General features: G+C 37.7%; 1 protein-coding gene across 10 annotated transcripts in view; it reads right to left on the minus strand.

The window, feature by feature from the left end:
• Positions 1–4,594: 4,594 nt before the first annotated feature.
• Positions 4,595–20,111, minus strand: part of NFAT5 (nuclear factor of activated T cells 5) — a 117,237-nt gene continuing 101,720 nt past the window's right edge. For all 10 annotated transcript variants that reach the window (XM_059667599.1, XM_059667598.1, XM_059667597.1 and 7 more), the window contains 4 exons: positions 18,138–18,283; positions 13,910–16,418; positions 13,050–13,293; positions 4,595–12,395 (listed from right to left, as the gene is read on the minus strand). In XM_059667599.1, coding sequence (XP_059523582.1) covers positions 13,058–13,293; positions 13,910–16,418; positions 18,138–18,283 — 2,891 coding nt within the window. In that variant the 3' untranslated portion in view covers positions 4,595–12,395; positions 13,050–13,057. The remainder of the gene's footprint in view (positions 12,396–13,049; positions 13,294–13,909; positions 16,419–18,137; positions 18,284–20,111) is intronic.

The raw sequence follows: 20,111 nt of genomic DNA on the forward strand, positions 1-20,111 counted from the left end.
GTATAATTCAAGTAGAGTATGATGAAAGACTGCCCTCTTGTGGTGTATGGGAAGAAAACAACAAATGATGCAAAGCAAGGTGGCCTGAAACTGGGTCTAGCTTCATACCTGCCACAGAAACGATGGTGTCAGGCACCAGAGAACATCAGTTGCCAGATCACTGGGTATTTTTGCCTTTTACAATATCCACACTGACAGATGTCTTGGTGCTTCTGCTTGGTGAAAATATTTTCTTTTGCCTTCTCCTCACTTTGTGTACGTTTCTAAAAGTTCCAAATGAAATAAAATCCATTTCTGCAAAACAAACCCACACTCTAGTTTCAGTGAAGTTAGAGAGAGGCATTCAGGCAAAAGTGGAATCTACTGGGGGAGATGAGGTGAGAGAATTCAGTATTAAATTAGGGTCAGAGCTTGTAAGGTGACATGTCTTGCGAATTTGCCTAATAGGGCTGCTTCCTACTGAATGACACACATTTAAAGAGGTCCAGGAAATAATCGAGTGGTGTAGAAATCAAGAAAAACAGAATGCAGGAAACAAATGCCAAGGGGAAGTATTTCTTCTGATTTGCCCAATTTATTTTGGTTTAGCCAATCAATGGGCATGGCACCCTTCTAGGTACTGGGGATGCAGCAAATTGCCTACTCTCATGGAGTTTGCATTCTAGTGAAGAACAAGAGATGAACAAATATGTCAAGTGGTAAATGCTGGGGAGAAAAAGCAGAAGAGGGTTAGTGATGGGATACGAGTCCCATTTTATCCAGGGTGATCAAGAAAGACTGCTCTGATAAGGCTCCATTTAAGCCAACTCCTGGTAAAGTGAGAATGAGACATGGATATCTGAAGGAAGAGCACTGCAGGCAGCAATGATGTGAGTGCAAACCCTGAGGCAGAGCATGCTTAATATGTTTGAGGGCGAAAAAGGAAGTTACTGAAGCAGAGAAAGGAAGAGAAGGATGGGCCAGACACAGTTGGATCAGATCACAGAGGGCTGTATAAGCACTGTCAGTATGTAAAGCTAGGAAATCCTGGAGGATTCTGAGCAGAGGTGTAACATAATCTGACTTACGTTTCAGTCTGGCTGGTATGTGAAGAATCAAGTATGAGGGGTAATGATGGATGCGGGGAGAATTTTTGGGAAGCTGTTGTCACAATCTACATGTGTTTTGGAACCAAGTTGATAGCAACAGATATGTTGACAAGTGGTTGGATTTTGGATATATTTCAAAGATAGGAATAACAGGATTTAATGATGGATTGGATTTAGGCCAGATAAAAACAAAAACAACACACTTTAATGGTATTTTGGCCTAAGCAGTTGGGAGAATGGAGATTCCATCTAAGCTGAGGAAGAATCTGGAAAGAGTATTGGGAGCAAGAGTGGGGATGGAAAGGGTGGTATCAAAATCTGACTTCAGACATGTTACATTTGAGACATCTATTAAGACAGCCAAGTGAAGCTGTCAAGCTGGCCGTTGGATAATAGGAACCTCGAGTTACGGGAGAAATTATGGCTAAGGATACCACATCTGAGCATCTTCAGCATGTGGGTACTATATAAAGCAATGAGACTGGATGAGGTCACCTAGGAAGTGAGTTATGATAGAGGAGAGACCTGATGAGTGACACCTAGGGCTCTCCAATGTCAGGAGGTCAGTGAAGCAGGAGAGCCGAGCGTGGTGTCCTGAAAGCCGAGTGAAGAGAGTTTCAAGGAGGGAGTGTCAGCGTGCCAAATACTGCCGATAAGCCAAGTAACAGAGGCTGGAGGACTGACCTTTAGACATGGCCATGTGGAGGCCACTGGGGGTTTTGACAAGAATCAGTTTAGAGTGTTGTGATAGAAGCCTGATTAGAATGGGTTCAAGAATAGAAGGAGAGGAAGTGGAAACAGTGTGTGTGGTTAAAGGAAGTTATTTTATTTGATATACTAAGAGATAAGGGAAATTTATGTGCCAGTGAGAACGACTGTGAGAGAGAGAAGGTTTTGATGTTGGAAAAAGGGGACAGTTAAAGGGACATGTCTTTGAAAAGACAAAAGGATATGGGATCCAGAGCACAAGAGACAGAAGAACAGAGTAATAACAGGTCTAGCAATACTAACACAAGGTAACACTTACTAGGCATTTATGTGTGCTAGGAACTAAGTAATTTTACATGGATTCATTTACTTAATTCTTGAAAAAACTCTGAAGAGAGTCCAATTTTTGTTTCCACACTATAGATAAGAAATTGAGAAATTGAGAGGTTAACCAAAATTCCACCTAAAGAAGGCAAACTCAAGAGCCTATGCTTTAAAATATAATAATAAAAGCATAATATGTTAATTAGACTGGACGTCCTTCTGGGCGACCTTCCGGATGAAGCCAGGGCTTCGAGGGAAGCCTGGGTCCCTGGTGCCTGCCGGTGGCCAGAGGGAAGCCAGGGTCTGGGGTGCCAGAGGGAAGCTGGTGCTGGCAGCCAGGGCAAGGAAGACCTACTCTTGCACCAATTTCGTGCATCAGGCCTCTAGTTACATTATACTGCCTCAGTAGAAGCAGGGACAATGGTACCATGAAATAGAGAGCAAGAGAAGCAATCAATACCTCTTCCTCAGAGCAAGACCATTTAGTGTGGCTGTTGACTGTAGCTGCTTTTGTACTGCTAGAGTTCCCGTTGTGTCACAAGAAGGATAAATGATGTTTCAGTTCCTATAGGTCTGATTATATGGCTGCTGAGAATTTGCTCCTTACAAGATGACAGAGCAGTACTTTTACCAGCCTGGAGTAAAGCAGGACAATTCTTTTCCTTGCTCTGGATACTGTGATTTGAATTACATAAACCAGAACTGCATCAGCTTTTCTGGTGGCCTCTGCAGTCTCATCTTCAGATCAGTCTCTTGCCCACATATGCTATTTTTCTGGACCAAAGTATTGTTTTTCTAATATATATATATGTATATTTTTTATTGATTTCAGAGAGGAAGGGAGAGGAAAAGACAGGTACAAACATCAATGATGAGAGGGAATCACTGATTGGCTGCCTCCTGCACGTTGGACTGAGCCCTTGACTGGAATCAAACCTGGGACCTTTCTGTCCGCAGGCCGATGCTCCATACACTGAGCCAAACTGGCTAGGGCTGGGCCAAAGTATTTTTGAAATTTAGTTATTAAATTTAATTTGTTTATTCTCTTTCCAGTGCTGTTAAAGTCAATAGCCAAAAGAAGACAACTTTTAAACTTATTTTGAATGTTGGCAACATTGTTGAAATATATATGTAGTTTATTTAATATATAATTAATCCTCCTAAAGTGACAACTCATTTAGATACATTTGGGTATGTTAAAAATTCAGTCACTTTTGCCCTGGCCCTGTAGCTCAGTTGGTTGAGTGTCATCCTCTAAACCAAAAAGGCTGTGGGTTTGATTCCTGGTCAGGGCACATACCTAGGTTGCGGGTTCAATCCCCAGTCAGGGTGCATATAGGAAGCAACCAATCGATGTTTCTCTTTCTCTCTCCCTTCCTCCCTAAAATTAAGGAAAAAAAAAATGCAGTCACTCTCACAGAATCAACACACTATCTAAAGTAGTACTTCTAATATATCAGTTTCTTATATATCATATTCATAATATCCATGTATCATCTGTATTAGTATTTGTTTAATATACATATATATTTTTTAAATGTGTGGTGGTGGTGTTTTTAATTTCAGAGAGGAAGAGAGAGGGAGAGAGAGAAACATCAGTGATGAGAGAATCATGGATCAGCTGCACAATCTGTGGGATCTAGCTTGCAACTTGGGCATGTGTGCTGACCAGGAATCGAACCGTGACCTCCTGGTTCATACGTCAGAGCTCAACCACTGAGCCATGCCAGCCTGGCTGTTTAATACGTTTTTTAAAAAATAAGTTTTTATTGATTTGAAAGGAAGGGAAACATCAATTGGCTGCCTCCTGCACACCCCCTACTGGGAATCAAGTCTGCAACCTGGGCATGTGCCATGACTGAGAACTGAACTGTCATGCACAACTTCTAGGTACATGGGACTGTGCTCAACCAATTGCGCCACACCGACCAAGTCTTAATATTGTTCTTTAACTTGATTCATATCTCCCTATAGTCTAGTAGGTGTACACATATTTTTTCTAATGTACATTAAAACATATACTATGTTTAAAAAAAATGTTTTCCATGTATCACCTGAAATCATTTTGAGTGATATGATATGTTACATTCTAGTAAACACTAATTTATACATGTGGAAATAACTGCCAATAGAATAAAAAGAGATTGCCTTTGGATGTGGGACTGAGGGCTAGGGAGACTTAATGTTCATCAAAAGCACCTCCATGCTACATGATTTGCTACATGTATGTTCTATTTTACTAATAAGCATGAAACATTTAAACTCGGTAAAACAAACAAAAAATTGATCACACTAAGTACTTTGTACACTAACAGGCACAAAATAACTACTTGAAAATATTTCTATATTTCATACCTTTTCCTAATGATTTTATAATTTCAGCAAAATGGCATTCTGCTGCTCAAAAATGACATTTATGGATACAAATTCATCCACAAAGTTTGAGGAAAAAAAGACAGTTACCCACTGCAAAATGAAAACTTTCAATTTTTTTATTTTGACTGCAGCTGTTTACAGAAATATAGTTGCGAGTATACAAATGTTCAATAGAAGCAAAATATCTTTTTAATATTTAACAAGTTATCACAGATAGCTAGAAACATAGATGCAAATAAAATTCCCCCAGAGAACAAACTGAAAATATCTGGTGTCAGTGCTCTGCAACCCCAACTATGAAAGCCACATACACAAAAATAGTCATTGTAGGACAATGGAAGAAGGCAGTTCAGTGGTTGATCAGTGTGCTCAAGCAAATAAAATTTAAATGGCAGAATGGTAGCTAAACCACTTGAGAATAGGTTAATGAAATACTTGTAATATATTTATTTAAAAGACGAAGTAAAAGTTGTCAAAAAATTAGCAACTACTTGGAGCTTATCAATTAGAAATAAGAGAACAAGGTGAGAAGATACATTCATTAGATGAAAAGAATTAGCTGAATGTCATTGGAATCAGTTTGTAGTCCCTAAAGTCATAATCACTTCAGTGGACAGCTCTTTACTGGACACATTAGTTTGATTCCAATCCCATTCTCAAACATCTGAGATGGGGGTGGGGGTTGTATGTGTGTGTGTGCTGTCCTGAGGTTCATTAGCTAAAATAACAAGTGATTCCCATGAGCTATTCAAATCAGGCAAATTACTTCTGAGGAAAAAAAGAGCAGGGGTGATATGAGGCTTAAATATGGGCTTTTAAAAGAGATATTACAAGTTAAAGTCAAACAGAATTATGGTAGAGTGTTTTGGGTACAGAATACTATTATGCAATCAAGTGGGGGAGAGAGAGGAAAGGGAACAAGAAAGGAGGAATGTAGCTAGAGCATCTCCCAACAGTTTGCCTATGTATTTGCCAGCACCATAGTTTGTAGAGTAAGCCACTTACATTTCCACTGCTAGTATTAAGCAGTGGTGATTTTTATAGAGTATATAATTAGTTTTATTTTGAAATGTGCATTTTTCTTTCATGAGTTAATTGATTTGTAAACAGCGGGAGGAAGAGTAGAACAATTACAGAGGTATTAAATTACACAGGAAGATGAAAATGAATGAATAAATCACTTGACTTATGGTGGTTAGTTTATATTTACCATGGTGCATACATTGACAAGGGAGAAATGCCCAAATTATATAATGCATTACTGTCTTAAGATTTTAATAAATCGTTGTCTGAAGTATAAATTCCAAGGATAGCTATAACTCTACTGCAGCAGTTCTCATACTAAGCAAGCTACTTTTAAAGAAGTTTCATGTATTCATGAAAGAAATTAAATAAGGTGCTTTGTTGATCTGGCCAGCCATCTTGTTTATTATCTCAGATACAAATATAAATATAGGAATGACAAATTTGTTCTGAGAGTTGGCCTAGCCACACCAAAATTGTTGTCTGCTGGTAAAATAAGAGGCAATGAAAAAAAAGCTTGTATTATCACTGCCCACAATGTACCCATTTTATGCATAAACAGAATAATTTAGCACCTGTCAATTATATTAGCTACTTAAATGTCATAACAATTAAAAGAAATATAAAACATTGCACCTATATCTTTAAATCACTTAATGTAAACTTTTTAGTAAGTGGTAGGAATATGCCCAACTAAGTTAACTGAATTATCAATAACTAGACTAATTGTATATATACATAAAATATACTATAAGCAGTATGGAGAATAAGTTATCATTGCCAATAGAGGATTATGAATAACCAGATCAAGCTGAATTTACTAAGAGAACGAAGTATAACTATCTAAATGAGTAGGGGAAAAAACAGCTTTTTAGATCTTATTGTAAATAGTTTATACCAGTAATTTTCAAACTTGACCCATGCACCAGAATCACCTGGAGGGTGTTAAAACACAGACGGCTGAGCCCCACTCCAGAGTTTCTAATTCAGTGTGCCTGGGATAGGCCTTAAGAATTTGCATTTCTAACTAGTTCTCAGGCGATACTGATGTTAGCTAGTAGGCTAAGGACATATTTTGAGAACCACTGGATTATACATATCATATATGTAGAAAACTATATACTGTAATGTTCTTATGTACATGACATAAAATATATAGGAAGAGGGCTGGGTTTAATGAACTCTCAAACATACAGATTAGCAAGCTGATCATTTTAATGTTTCTAAAATGATTTCCTGAAGTGTAATCATTTCCCCTTATAGTCAATTACATTTCAAAGTCTAAGTCCTACTATAGTCATTTTAGAAAATATTCACATAACACTTATATTAACTTACTGTCCAAAATAAAAAGGGACATAAACATTCTAAATGGTTAAGATGTATTCATTAAGAAGGAATCATTACTATACAGCATCCTTGACTTCTTTGGAATGATTAAAGTGCATACTATCAATAGGGTATTAGGAATATTGCATAAATGTTTGCAGTCATCAGTGTCACTAACAACCATGGAAATACTCACATGAGGAAAGCAGCTCATCCCAAAGCTAATTCTATCCTGACCTGTTGCTGATGGTCCTTTCTTCAGGCACCACCACCGTGTTAAGGAGCTGGATGGAACATAGGCAAAATTAACAAAAACCAGAGAAATACTCAATTCAGATCTGAGATCTGGAGAGACTCAGATATAACTTCTTCATTTCTTTTAACACTATTTTTCATAGGCAGATTATTGAGGCTCTGATGAGCAAGAAGTGCACTATAATTAATTACTTGGCCCTGTCTAGTTAGAAAAACTGACATTACCAGATTTTATTTAAACTATGTGTTTGTGACTTATTTTCACTCATCTAATTAAGATCACAGAAGATGCTTTGAACACTTCCTGAAATTTAACTACACACACATTTGTATGCATGGAGTCTCATAGGTAGTAAAATTTTCACTAGCATTCAGGTAAGATCTATCATTAGTTGGCTGAGATGAAGACAAATTTAGTTAATTTATATAAAACCTAAATAGTATAATTCTGTTATCTTTTACTTACCCTCCCTCAGAGGAATGATTCTGATAATGTATCTTTTCTGTTACTCTTATGCAAAAAGGAGTTAGAAACTTATGAAGCTGTTTCCTGTGATGATTAAGAAAAAGAGCTATAAAAACCTTCTATTTGGCACAACCCTTTATAGTGCCCTTCTGGTTGCTAGATGGGATGCTGCCCAATTCATGAATTGCTTAATAAAGCCAAGTAGATCTTCAAAAAGAAAAGAAAGAAATGAAGAAAAGAGAATGACTAAGTGGAAAAGTTCAAACTGGGACCTATTAAAATAATGTATGTATTTTTGGCAATAGTGAAAAAAGAAACTACAAAAAGAGGGGCACTATCATGGTAAAAGGCACTCTCTCATTTAATTTAGATATAAAATATTAATTTTAAAATGTCCAAAAGAGAAAGTAGAATAAAAATATAATTTTATTAATAAGTGAGGCTAGAATGGCATGAAAATCAATGGGGACTAAAGAAGTAATTACAGCCCTGGGACAATTCACAGATTACATTGTAGGTATTATTTTGACATTTACTACATTATGAACATTATCTCCACAATTTAGCTCTACTGATACAAATAAGCAGAGGAGAAAACCTTTTTATACATGTTATTAGATTTTACTAAACCACTTAGTAGGGTATCTTCTCTGAGTTATTATTCTAATAAAGCTGCTGAACTATTCAGTCTCTCTCTTTCATTAAGTCCCTCCCTGCATATAACCAAAGTCATTCAGCTATAACATGGTTGTCTTGGTTAGGGATGCAGCCTGTGGTCATGAAGCTAAGTAAAGCTCACAGGTCTTAATATAATTTTCAACTGATTAAAAAAATCAACTAGGAAACAGATGTTAGAATAGAAAATTTCACCAGAAAGATGAAAAATTCTCAAGTTACTTCTGGTGAATATTTTTAAGTCATATTGAATTTGAGACTTTGACTTATTAATTAAAGCATTTAATTCTGTTCTTTAATTAGTGTTGAGTCTAAACAGATACTACTTTTCCAAAACAAGCATCTAGAATGGCTTAAATAGTCAAAAGGAATTATCTTAATTCTAGAGGGACTCAGCTGTAACTACTTTCTCATTTCCTTGGACACTACTTCCCCTTAGCAGATTAAATGAAGTTCTGATGGGCCAGAAATGCACATATAATGAAACTCCCAACTATAGCATATACAGTATTACAAAAAGGAAGAGAAGGAGGAGGAGGAGGGGGGGGGAGGGGAGGACAAGGGGGAGGAGGGGGAGGAGAGGAGAAAGAGGAGGAGGAGAAGGAGGAGAGGAAAGGAAAAAAGAAAGGAAGGAAGGGAAAAAAGGAAGGAAGGTCCCTCATTAATACTGCATCTATAACAAAGTCCTCTAAAAAAAACCTGTTCTAGGGAGACTGGTGAAAACAGATTTGCATTGGCTAAATAAAAACATGACTCTAACTACAAAGGTAACATGATAAAGCTCAGAAGCAAAATTATGACTTCTAATTATCTTCTCCCATGTTGGTGTGGATATATAATGGAATGACAATAAGGAATACAACACACACAAACACTAACACAGACACAGAGATAAGCTCCAAGCATTAATGTGAGTTGCTAAAGCAAGAACAATTGAATATAACAAAACAAAGGACTAAAATGTGGTTCATAACTTATTTAGGACCTTCTGCCATAAATAACTTGTAACAGTAATCTGGAAACTGTATTATTAGCACAAGTATCAACCACTGACCACTAAGCTAACTCTTCAATAAGAAGATAAATATTTTTGTAACCAAATTGTATATTCAGAATGCTGTACCTAACACTGACCTTTAGGAATAAGGAACATTTAATAATGTTAAAAAAAACACACACAACATCATTATTGAATAAGAATATGGTAGCATAGCACAGCCCTTGTATAAATAACCACAAATTTTATGAAAATAAAAACTGGGTTTTCTGCCTCTGTCCAATCAAACCATTCAGGTGTATGTTCTGTTCTGAACTTAGATATTATAAAACAGAAAATTGGTCCCTGGTGACTTGGCATTGGCAATCAGCATTTTACAATGATAACCCTCTTGCTAAACAACAGAAGTCAGCACACAGCCAGTCTTCTTGCCACCACTTCATCCCTAGAGCAATGTTCCCTCTGCAGTTGGAGTTTTACATTTTAAAACTGAAGCACTGGATTGTGTGGCTGGTCTTTCTCATAACCTGAACTATATTGAGTAATTTTTCTCGATAGTGATGGGGGGAGAAGAGATATATTGGGGAAAATGCTTTCAGTTCAGAGAATTTATAAAGTAGCTCTGGATATTACAAGGTGGGGAAAATGTTATTAAAATTACAAACATTTTTAGTGTCTTTATAAATAAAAAAGCATAGAACACAGAAAGCCAATTAATAATAATAATAACAATAATAAAATATTAAATATATAGTGAGCAAAGACTGAATGGCTCATTCTCATGAAACACCATTTGACACAACTGCCTAGATGGGTTTCCTTACTCTAACATTTTGCTGAGTAAAATATCCAGCAAACACACAGTAAGCTGCCTTTAGCCCACTAGGAACATCAAAGAACTGCCTGATGGAATGGCCACAGATAAACAGGTCATTTGTTTCAAAAGATACTTAAATACTCAATAAAGACATAACAAACCCCCCCTCACTGTTATCAGACGCCACGTTGTGGTAGAACATCAGACTAACTCACAAATTTACCACAAAAATGTGTGGCAAAAAAGAATAGTTTATATATATGTATATATATAAATTTCTATATTTATGCCAATGTACTCACTCAGTACAAATAGCAAAATAGTATACCATTTCCTAAATACAAAATATAGCTTTCCAAAAAAATGAAACACACATTAGATATAAACCATCCAAAACTTGAACGATTGAAAACTGTATTCAAAATTAAATGACCCAGAGTAGGTCTCTTTCTGAAAAGTTCCCTTCATATCGGCAAGAAGCCTGTACTACTGAAAACGTAATTCAATGCCTCTCAATCAGAGAGAGAAAGGAAGGTTGGGGGTGATGGGAAGAATATATGAGTAAGAAAAAAAACAAATTAGAAGAAGAGCACATTCAAAGAACCAAGGAAGATCACAAAAAAAGGGGAAAAATCTGGCTGTATAAACAAAACCAAGACCACAATCCCACTAAGTTTAACTAAATGTATAGGATAGAAAACAATAACAACAACAACAAACCAAATAGAAAAATAGCCTTCAACAAACAATCAACAGGCTATTTTTTTGTACACTTAAACAAATAAATGAAACTGACAAGATACCAAAACATCTTATCTACATATAGAAGCCACACACAATTTGGCCTTAAACTGTATTAACAGCTTTCTACATGCCAAAAGAAAAATAAGGCATAAGCATGTGTCTACACAACAGGTTGTAATGAGAAGCAAGCATCCCATGGGTGGTAAGAACACCCAAAACTGTATAACTGCTACAACTACAAGTTCTGGAGTGTGTTATTTTGCTCTCTATAGATGAAACACAAGTTAATTCTTCATTTAAGTCAATGGCATGACCCTGTAAAGCCTAAGGCTCGTGGGAACCATCAGATAGTGACCACTTCACACTGTAAAGCACTAAGGTGACAAGTAAATTACACTCACTGCAGCTCATGGAGAAGTTATGCTTCAAGAAATTTTACTTTGCCTTTTAAAAATTAAAATTTATACTGTTTCCCATTAGAGGGAAAACTTTGAAGACTTCAGAACAGCACCGTTCATGGAGAAAAATGCATTGTTTTTTGTTTCTCAGGAATCAGCTCTCCTCATTCCTGAAAATCAGCTCTCCTTACACCTCCCACCTGTGCTGCAGGACTTGCTGGGTTACCCCAGATCAAAGTGGCCTTTTCCTTAAGATGCTACAGGGTCACAAAGCTAGGAATATATTACCAATTTTTTAAAATAAAGTGAAAAGGAGGGGAATAATATAGATGAATATAAAAAGGGAACAACCAGCCCAAGACTGGGTTAAGAAGAAAACAGATTTAAATTGCTGTGTCAATTTAAACTACTGCAAGAGGATATCAGATATAATTTACCATAATATTATCCCCTTCACTTTTTAAATAGCAAGATAATTATTCTTCTATGTTCTTATGGCTGAACTCCTTATCAGAAATACAGAGAATTAAACAACAACCTGAAAAATAAAATCAGTAGCACTCCAGCTGTTCCCAGTTGTGTGTTGTCTGCCTTTGTGATAAAGAAGCCTCTTCTCTGTGTAAAGCTCTTAATACAGCTTACTTGTCAGAGTGCTCTCTCTCCAGTTTTCTATAAAAACTGAAAAAGGATTCCTTCACTTTGGCCAATAGCTGTGCTTTTTATATTGAAAAATCACAGCCTTAGTTATTATTTGAATTTTCCTTTTTCAAAAGCTGTTATTTGACTGAAACAATGCAGGAAAGAAAATGACAAAGAACAAAAGTAAACATGACAATATGGGTTATTTTCTAATAGCAATAATAACTGAGCAGTCCAGCTTTTAAATTTAAACTGTACTTTTAAAGAAATAGCCCCTAGGAAAATAGCAACAATTAAATCTGTCAGCTTGAAACTCAAGCAGATTCTCAGTCATCAGTGCTATTAGGAATACAAAATCTGAACATGTTAACGATGGTGGCTAGTCACTGCAACAGGCAGCATAGGTGTGCTCATTTGCCGCCAGAGTAAAATCTATCCATTTACTCCATCATAGTTTTTCATATTTCATTTTGTTTTTAAAGTAACAGTTCAATAATCCTCATGGAATCACAAGATCTCAGGACATCTTGGAATCAGGATTTTCTTCATGGAATTTCTAAAAAAAGAAAACATTTAATATAACTCACTAGTGAGGGAAAGCACTTATAAAGTTCCTGTTACCCTGAATGATCCCAAAGTATATTACAGTACCATAGATGATACTTTATCATATTTATACTTCCACAGAGTTTTCTGACTCAATATTTATTCCTCGAGGAAAGGAGAAATGAGACATTATTATATCTAATATATAATACATACATCAGATTTTCTGTCATTCCAAGGCAAAGAAAGTTACAGCCAGAAGAAATTGCCAGTATTTTTTTAAAATATATTTTTATTGCTTCCAGAGAGGAAGGGAGAGAGAGATATAAACATCAATGATGAGAGAGAATCACCGACCAGCTGCCTCCTGCACGCACCCCACTGAGGATTGAGCCCACAACCTGGATATGTGCCCTTGACTGGAATCAAACCTGGGACCCTTCAGTCCGCAGGCTGGTGCTCTATCCACTGAGCCAAACTGGCTAGGGCGGAATGCCCAGTATTAACAATATGACCATAAGCTATCACATATCGAATAACTTATTCAGAGTAAAATAAAGTACCACCTGGTGAGTACACCACATTTACTTAACCAAATCTGCTGGGAATAATAAAATTCATTGATGCTTTTCAATAAAAAAAGAAGCCAAAATGCAATACTTACATATCCAGTTAAAAGGAGCCAGTCATGTTGTTCCCTTGGTTTTGCAATGAAACAAGCAAATCAATCTTTTCAATGTTCTGGTTCGTGTTCATAGAGGATGCCAGTGGAGAATTCTCTGGTATTTGCTGAGAAAGAAGTGTTGTCACAGGTGGCTGGCCCTCGTTTTGTGGTTGGCCTGGCTGACTTATGGCCATCAACTGATCTGGCAATGCAGCTGGTCCAGAAGTTAAAAGCTGATTACAGTCTGCAGAGACATTTTAAATAGAGAAGCTATCTGATTAGTTACTTTCTCTTAAGATTCACAAGAAGATATGAATTAGTTGTTGGAGGTAAGTCATTATTGTGTTCACTCAGCATAGAACTAAAAGTGAGGCACCTGACAGCCCCCCCAAAAGTACTGATATTCATCTTTGGTTTCCTCTTAGCAGTATACAAACACAGCTTTGTCCAGCTACCATCTTAAGTCTTATATAATTTCCTTGGTACATAAACATTAAAGATGGGCTTTTACCTCCTTGGAAACTACTTAAATTGGCTGAGATTTTCTGTCATTCTTCATTTTCCTTTCAAGTTCATAGGTTAAAGTGGCAAACACATACACTACCACATTTAATCCTCCCAATATCCTTGTCAAGTATGTAATATTACCACCATTTTATTAGATGTGCAAACTGAGGTTCATGCCAGTCAACTTGTCTAAGATCTCACAGTCTATTCCTGGTATAACTGGGACTTGAACTCAGTTCTGACAAACTATAATCTGTGTTCTTAAAACCACTGTGCTTTGCTTCCTTCTAATAATAACACTTTGACCATTTAAACCAATAACATTTAAGAAATGAGAAATTAGAGTTTCTTACTATTTTGAATGCCAAATAAGAACATTCCTGAAGTCTGCTGAGATGAGCCAGGGGAATTTTGTAGTTGGTTCATTGTGCCTCCTGTAGTGTTGTGAAATAAAGTAGCCTGTGGTTGAGGTGAAGATGTGGCTCCTTGAATTCCAGGCATGTTGTTCTGAGGGGAATAAAGAGGAGACTGTTGCATCTCTTGTTGGTTTATACTGGTCTGCAATGCAGACATGGATGCTGGAGAGAGGAAGAGAGTTACTTGCTGCTCTTGAGAACTGGGTGACCCCTGGACCAGCTGCATCTGAGGAGAGCTATGGAACAAGGAAGTCTGTGACGATTCAGACTGGGTAGGACCTGGGTTTTGAAGTGAGGAAACTGTGGGCTGGTTCTGAAATTGCATGGGCTGTTGTTGCTCTTGATTCATTGTGGCCATATTATTTTGTTGGTGAAAAATTGACTGGTTCTGTTGCTCCTGATTAGCCATTGGATTTTGACTTGGGTTGAATATCATGTTTGGTGGTGGTGGTTTTTGAGATGCCATTGTAGCCATGGTATTCTGATTGCTGAATAAAATACTCTGTTGTTGTTGCTGCTGTTGCTGCTGCTGTTGCTGCTGCTGTTGCTGCTGCTGCTGCTCCTGGGATGGGGAATTACTCTGGATGGCAACTATTGAGTGCTGTGCCTGGAAGATTGTCCCTTGTTGGTTTTGAGGCATTGGATTAGGAGGAAGGGAGCCCAGGGATACCTGAGGCTGAAACAGACCTTGCTGGGAGGGTTGTGCCTGTTCTTGAGAAAGCATGGGGGTCTGAATGTGTGACATTGGAGGCTGCTGTTGAAAAGCAGTTTGCTGCTCAGTGTTTGACGTTGACTGAAGTGGAGAAATTGAGTTCTGAGCTGCAAAAAATGAAATCTGTTCTTCCTGGGCTACTGTATTAGCCTGAAGATTATTCATTGGACTTTGGGAAATAAATATGTTGGCTGACTGCTGATCTTGAGGAACATTAGAGCCCTGCAGCACAGCCATGGTACTTTGAGAGTGAAACATTGGAGGCTGCATCTGTTCAGTGGAGGCTGTAGAAGTCTGACTGTGAACAATAGGACTTGGGCTGTGAAAAAGAGAGCCTTGAGTTTCCTGGGAAAGGTTCTGAGCATCAGCAATAGGATTTTGAGGATGAAAAAGCTGAGCCTGTGAATGAGAAGGCTGCTGCAAAAAATTTCCAGATTGGAGTGACATCATCTCATTACCTTGCTGGAATAAACCATTACCTTGTTGCTGGGCACCACTATTTTGAACACTCATCATACTTTTTGTAGATGAAAAAAGGTTAACTTGAGGTTGACTGTCCCCACTATGTTGCATTTGGACAATGGTCTGAAAGACACTGTTCTGCATCTGTTTTGCTTGTGTGCCTGTTTCCTCTCCATCTCCTGAGCTTGACGTTTGAAACATGGTAGTGCCAGGGGTTGCAACCTGCTGTGTGGTGGTTGTATTAGTTTCATTTCCAGAAACTGCAGGAGGAGAAGAAAACAATTCACATTGCATTTGCATGTCTTCACTGGTAGGTAATGCACCCATCATATGAGGAGTCTGCTGGTAAACTGGAGATTGCTGAAGATTTCCATTTGCTGAAGCAGTTGAAGGAAATAATTCCGACTGAATCTGAGCCTGGCAGATACTCTGTTGCATCTCCATCACCATTGCAGCTGATGATTCCATCACCTGCTGTTGCTGTTGCTGCTGCTGTTGATTAGATAATGTGTTTTCGGTCTGTGAGTGAACACTTTCAGCTCTTCCAGCTATTAAATTATCTGGTCTGGTATGGACTGCTGGCTCTGTCGGGGAAAACATTCCAGGGCTTACACTATTTTGAATTTGACTGACTTGTTGAAAAATGTCTGCACTAAGCTGTTCTTGAACATTCTCATTACCATCTGGAGTAGAAAACAAAACTGAAGATAACTGTTGTTGTGCCTCTAAAACTTGTTGTGCCTCTAAAACCAAGTCAACATTTCCACTGCTGCCACTAGCAGTACTGCCGCTAAAACTTCCAGCTTGCAACTGCTGAATGGTGTTCTGTATCTGACTCACACTACTTGGTGATGGGAACATACTTGATGAAATCTGCTGCTGTAAAGTCTGTGCTTGTTCTTGTAGTGGTGACTGCTGCTGTTGCTGTGATGCCTCAGTCAGGTGTGACAAATTAATCACAGTTCCATCTGACTGTAATACCTCTCTAGATTGAGTTTCTCTTGTCTGAAACTGTGTGGCCTGCTGCAGTAGTGCATCACTGTTAGGCAGCTGACTAGAAGCAGAAACTGTTGGAAAGGTACCAGGCTGTGAAATGTCCTGTGTTTGGATAGTTGTCAGGGTTTCTGGATTGTATGCCTTGGGCTGAATCTGCTGCTGCTTTTCATTTTCAGAGGGTAAGTGAGAAGATGATGATGATGAAAAAGAGCCATTTCCTGTCATATTAGAGATATTTTCTAATGTTTGTTGAGTTGATCCAACTGTCTTTGTAGTCTGAAAAATAAAAATTCCCAGATAATATTAATAACCATTAAATGAGCTCAGGTGATACTTCAAAAATTAATATTAGCCTAAAAACATATGCATATGCAGGAACAATTTTCCACTCGACATTATTTGGAAAATAGGTATAAGACTATGATTTTTGGTGATATATGTCTGATTGTCTAAGGAGTATTTTTAAAATCCTATATAATAAAAGCCTAATATGCTACGTGTCTGGTTGTCCATTCAACCAATCACAAGCATAATATGCTAATGATATGCTAAGACCGCTCAACCACTCGCTATGACGTGCACTGACCACCAGGGGGCAGACAGTTGACCGGTCAACCAGGCACTATGACATGCACTGACCACCAGGGGGCAGACAGTTGATCAGTCAACCAGACACTATGACGTGCACTGACCACCAGGGGGCAGACACTCTGACTGGTAGGTTAGCTTGCTGCTGAGGTCTGGCCAGTCGGGACTAAGTGAGACGGGCCAGACACACCCTGGAGCCCTCCCATGGTCCCTCCCTGGCCCCGATCCTGCGCCAGTGGGGTCCCTTGGCCTGGCCTGCACTCTCTCACAATCCGGGACCCCTCAGGGGATGTCGGAGAGCCAGTTTCGGCCCAATCCCACAGGGCAGGCCGAGGGACCCCACTGGTGCACAAATTCGTGCACTGGGCCTCTAGTATGTATTATAAACAAAGATAGTCAAATAAGGAAGTAAAAGAATAATCAACTGCCCAGCCAGTGTGGCTCAGTGGCTGAGCATTGACCTATGAACCAGGAGGTCATGGTTTGATTCTCGGTCAGGGCACATGCTTGGGTTACGGAATCAATCCCCAGTGTGGGGTGTGCAGGAGGCAGCCGATCAATGATTCTCTCTTATCATTGATGTTTCTATCTCTCTCTTCCTCTTCCTTCCTCTCTGAAATCAAATATATATGTAAATTAATATATAAAGTAATCAGCTATTGATATGCTTAGGACAGTTAAAACATTAATTCTATGGTTCATGAATTAATAGCAAGCTAAAAAATATTCCCATTTTGCCCTAACCAGTTTGGCTCAGTGGATAGAGCATCAGCCTGCAGACTGTAGGGTCCCAGGTTCGATTCCAGTCAAGGGCATGTACCTTGATTGCAGGCACATCCCCAGTAGGGGGTGTGCAGGAGGCAGCTGATCGATGTTTCTCTCTCATCGATGTTTCTAACTCTCTATCCCTCTCCCTTCCTCTCTGTAAAAAAATCAATAAAATGTATTTAAAATATATATATTCCCATTTTGTGGTTTACTGGTAACATTGTAGGAGGAAAACAAATGAAAAAGGGAAAGGGAGTTACAGGAAGAGTGGGAAAGAAAAGGAAATAAAAATGTCTCTAATTTTAAAAATGCTAACCAGTACTTTCATTAACACCCTCCATCTCACAGGTCTAGCTAACACATTAATTCCTTCTTGCTTGTCAAAAATAGATACTGAAAGTCACTTTAAAGGCAGGCTACTTTACTGGAGTATAAAAGCACTTACTCTGAAAAGCAAAATTCATTAAGTGCATCTGAAGAAAAACAAATGTCGCCCTGACTGGTTTGGCTTAGTGGATAGAGCCAAATGTGAAAGAAACAGAAAAAGTAAAAAGCATAAACATGGAGAAAAGAAATCAAACCACTTATTTTTATATTTGAGGTTAAGATGGGGGACACTTGTCAATATGGCTGGCTTACCTTAAAAATAGGAGATCTTTTTTCTGCTGTCACTTCCATTGGAGTAACATCTTCACTCTTAATCATACTGCTTGATATGAGTGGAGTGATCAGAGGATTAGGAAGAATATTTACCTTATCTAAATTACATCCAGTAGTCTTTATAGCTGCACACACAGACACACACACAAAAAAAAAAAAGAAAGAAAAGCTTAAAATCACTGAAGTCATCAACTATTTCATTCTATATAGTGTGATGATTATTAGCCATGATTTAAAAGTCCATTTTTTTAAATGTTATGTAGCATGAGATACAAAACTGGCATATCAAAATGTATCCTCCCTTTTTTGAAGTAGCTTTGGCTTGAGGAAGGAAGAGTGATAGAAGAATAGAAATATCCATGAGAAACATCAATCAGCTGCCTCCTGCATGCCCACTACTGGGAACACAGCCTGCAACCCAGGCACATGCCCTGATCAGGAATCGAACCAGTTACCTCTTAATTCAGGGTGGATGATCAACCATTGAACCACGCTCAAGCTTCTTATAAGAAGCTTGGCCACCAAGTAACCAAATAAATTTTGCGTTTCTAAATTAATGTCTTAGAAAACTTGAATTTGACAAGTTGACACATGAACACATTTCTCTTTTAGATAGGACTTAAAATATTTGCTTTTTAGAAACTTAAGGACTATTTTAGTTTACCAATTAGATTTCCAAAACAAAACCAGCAAGTATTTTTCACTTCTTTTTATTCCCATTTTCAATAGAGATTTACACTGAGAAGCAATATATAGCAGATGAGGTACATTTTATCACTTCATTATATCTACTTTTACCCCTTGATTCTTCCTTCCTCCCTCCCTCCCTTCTTTCCTTCCTTTCCTTTTTTTGTCTATGTGAGTCAGCCATTGGTGGACTTAGTAACGCCTACTGATATCACTAATGACAGTCTTCTAAATTGAACACATACCCAAATTCTGATCTAAAAGATTACCACTACTCTGAAACCCTGTGGAGAGAAATATAGATTCCCCAGAATGCATAGCTGTTAAATTTCTTAATTTGATATTAAGAAGAAATCTTGGCAACAAAGAAGAATTTTAAATGATATATGAGTAAGATTGCTACCTTTGTAAATATTCTGATTTAGAAATACTTGAAACTTTCTGATCTTACTTCAACTTGTCTCATAGCCAATGGCTAGAAATAATTCCTGTGGAAACTGATTATACTGAGGAAGGGGAAAGTGCTCTTAAATTTAACTTTGGATATTCTACGCTTTATTATTCTGAGGAATGTATCATTTATTCTTGAGTTCCCTGGACCTATTTTCACCTAGATTCTACCAATACTTCTACAATTAAACTCAAAATCTAATTTTTACTGAGAGAAAATGTCAGGCATTTAAAAGTATTTGTGGCCCATCTCATAGGAAAATTTGAAAGACTATTAGTGTTGTCTTGAATAACATTCAACTGCTATTCTTCCTTTTGAATTCTATTACAATGTGAGCTCCATGAAGGCAGAGATTTTGTTCTTGTTGCATGATGTATAGTAAGCAATCAATGAATATTTGTTGAATGAATGAAGAAATGGATGAATTAATCTTTCTTTACCTTATCATAGTCAATTTAGTTCATTGGTTAATTTTACAATGCATTGTGTTGCATATTGTCACTAATAGTATTTTTGGTCTAAAAATTTCCAATATCTAAAGACAAGTCTATATTATAGTTCAATTAGAAATTGCTTATAAATATCCATTGACAAATAAATGCATCCACCTATAGTTACTGCTTAACAGATCTATACATAATTTTCCCCAAAATTTATTTAGAGAAAAATCCTTATCATTTTAGTTTTACTTCCCTTCTGGAAAGTGAGAATAGGTGGAATAGGTTGAGCAAGAGTCTTTTACTTTTCCAAAGGAGCCCACTGACAAGCAGGTATGTCTACTGGTGTAGATAAATAAGAAAAGGACACTTTTTAAA

The sequence above is a fragment of the Myotis daubentonii genome, chromosome 15, assembly GCF_963259705.1.
Source record: "Myotis daubentonii chromosome 15, mMyoDau2.1, whole genome shotgun sequence".
Classification (NCBI taxonomy): domain Eukaryota; kingdom Metazoa; phylum Chordata; class Mammalia; order Chiroptera; family Vespertilionidae; genus Myotis; species Myotis daubentonii.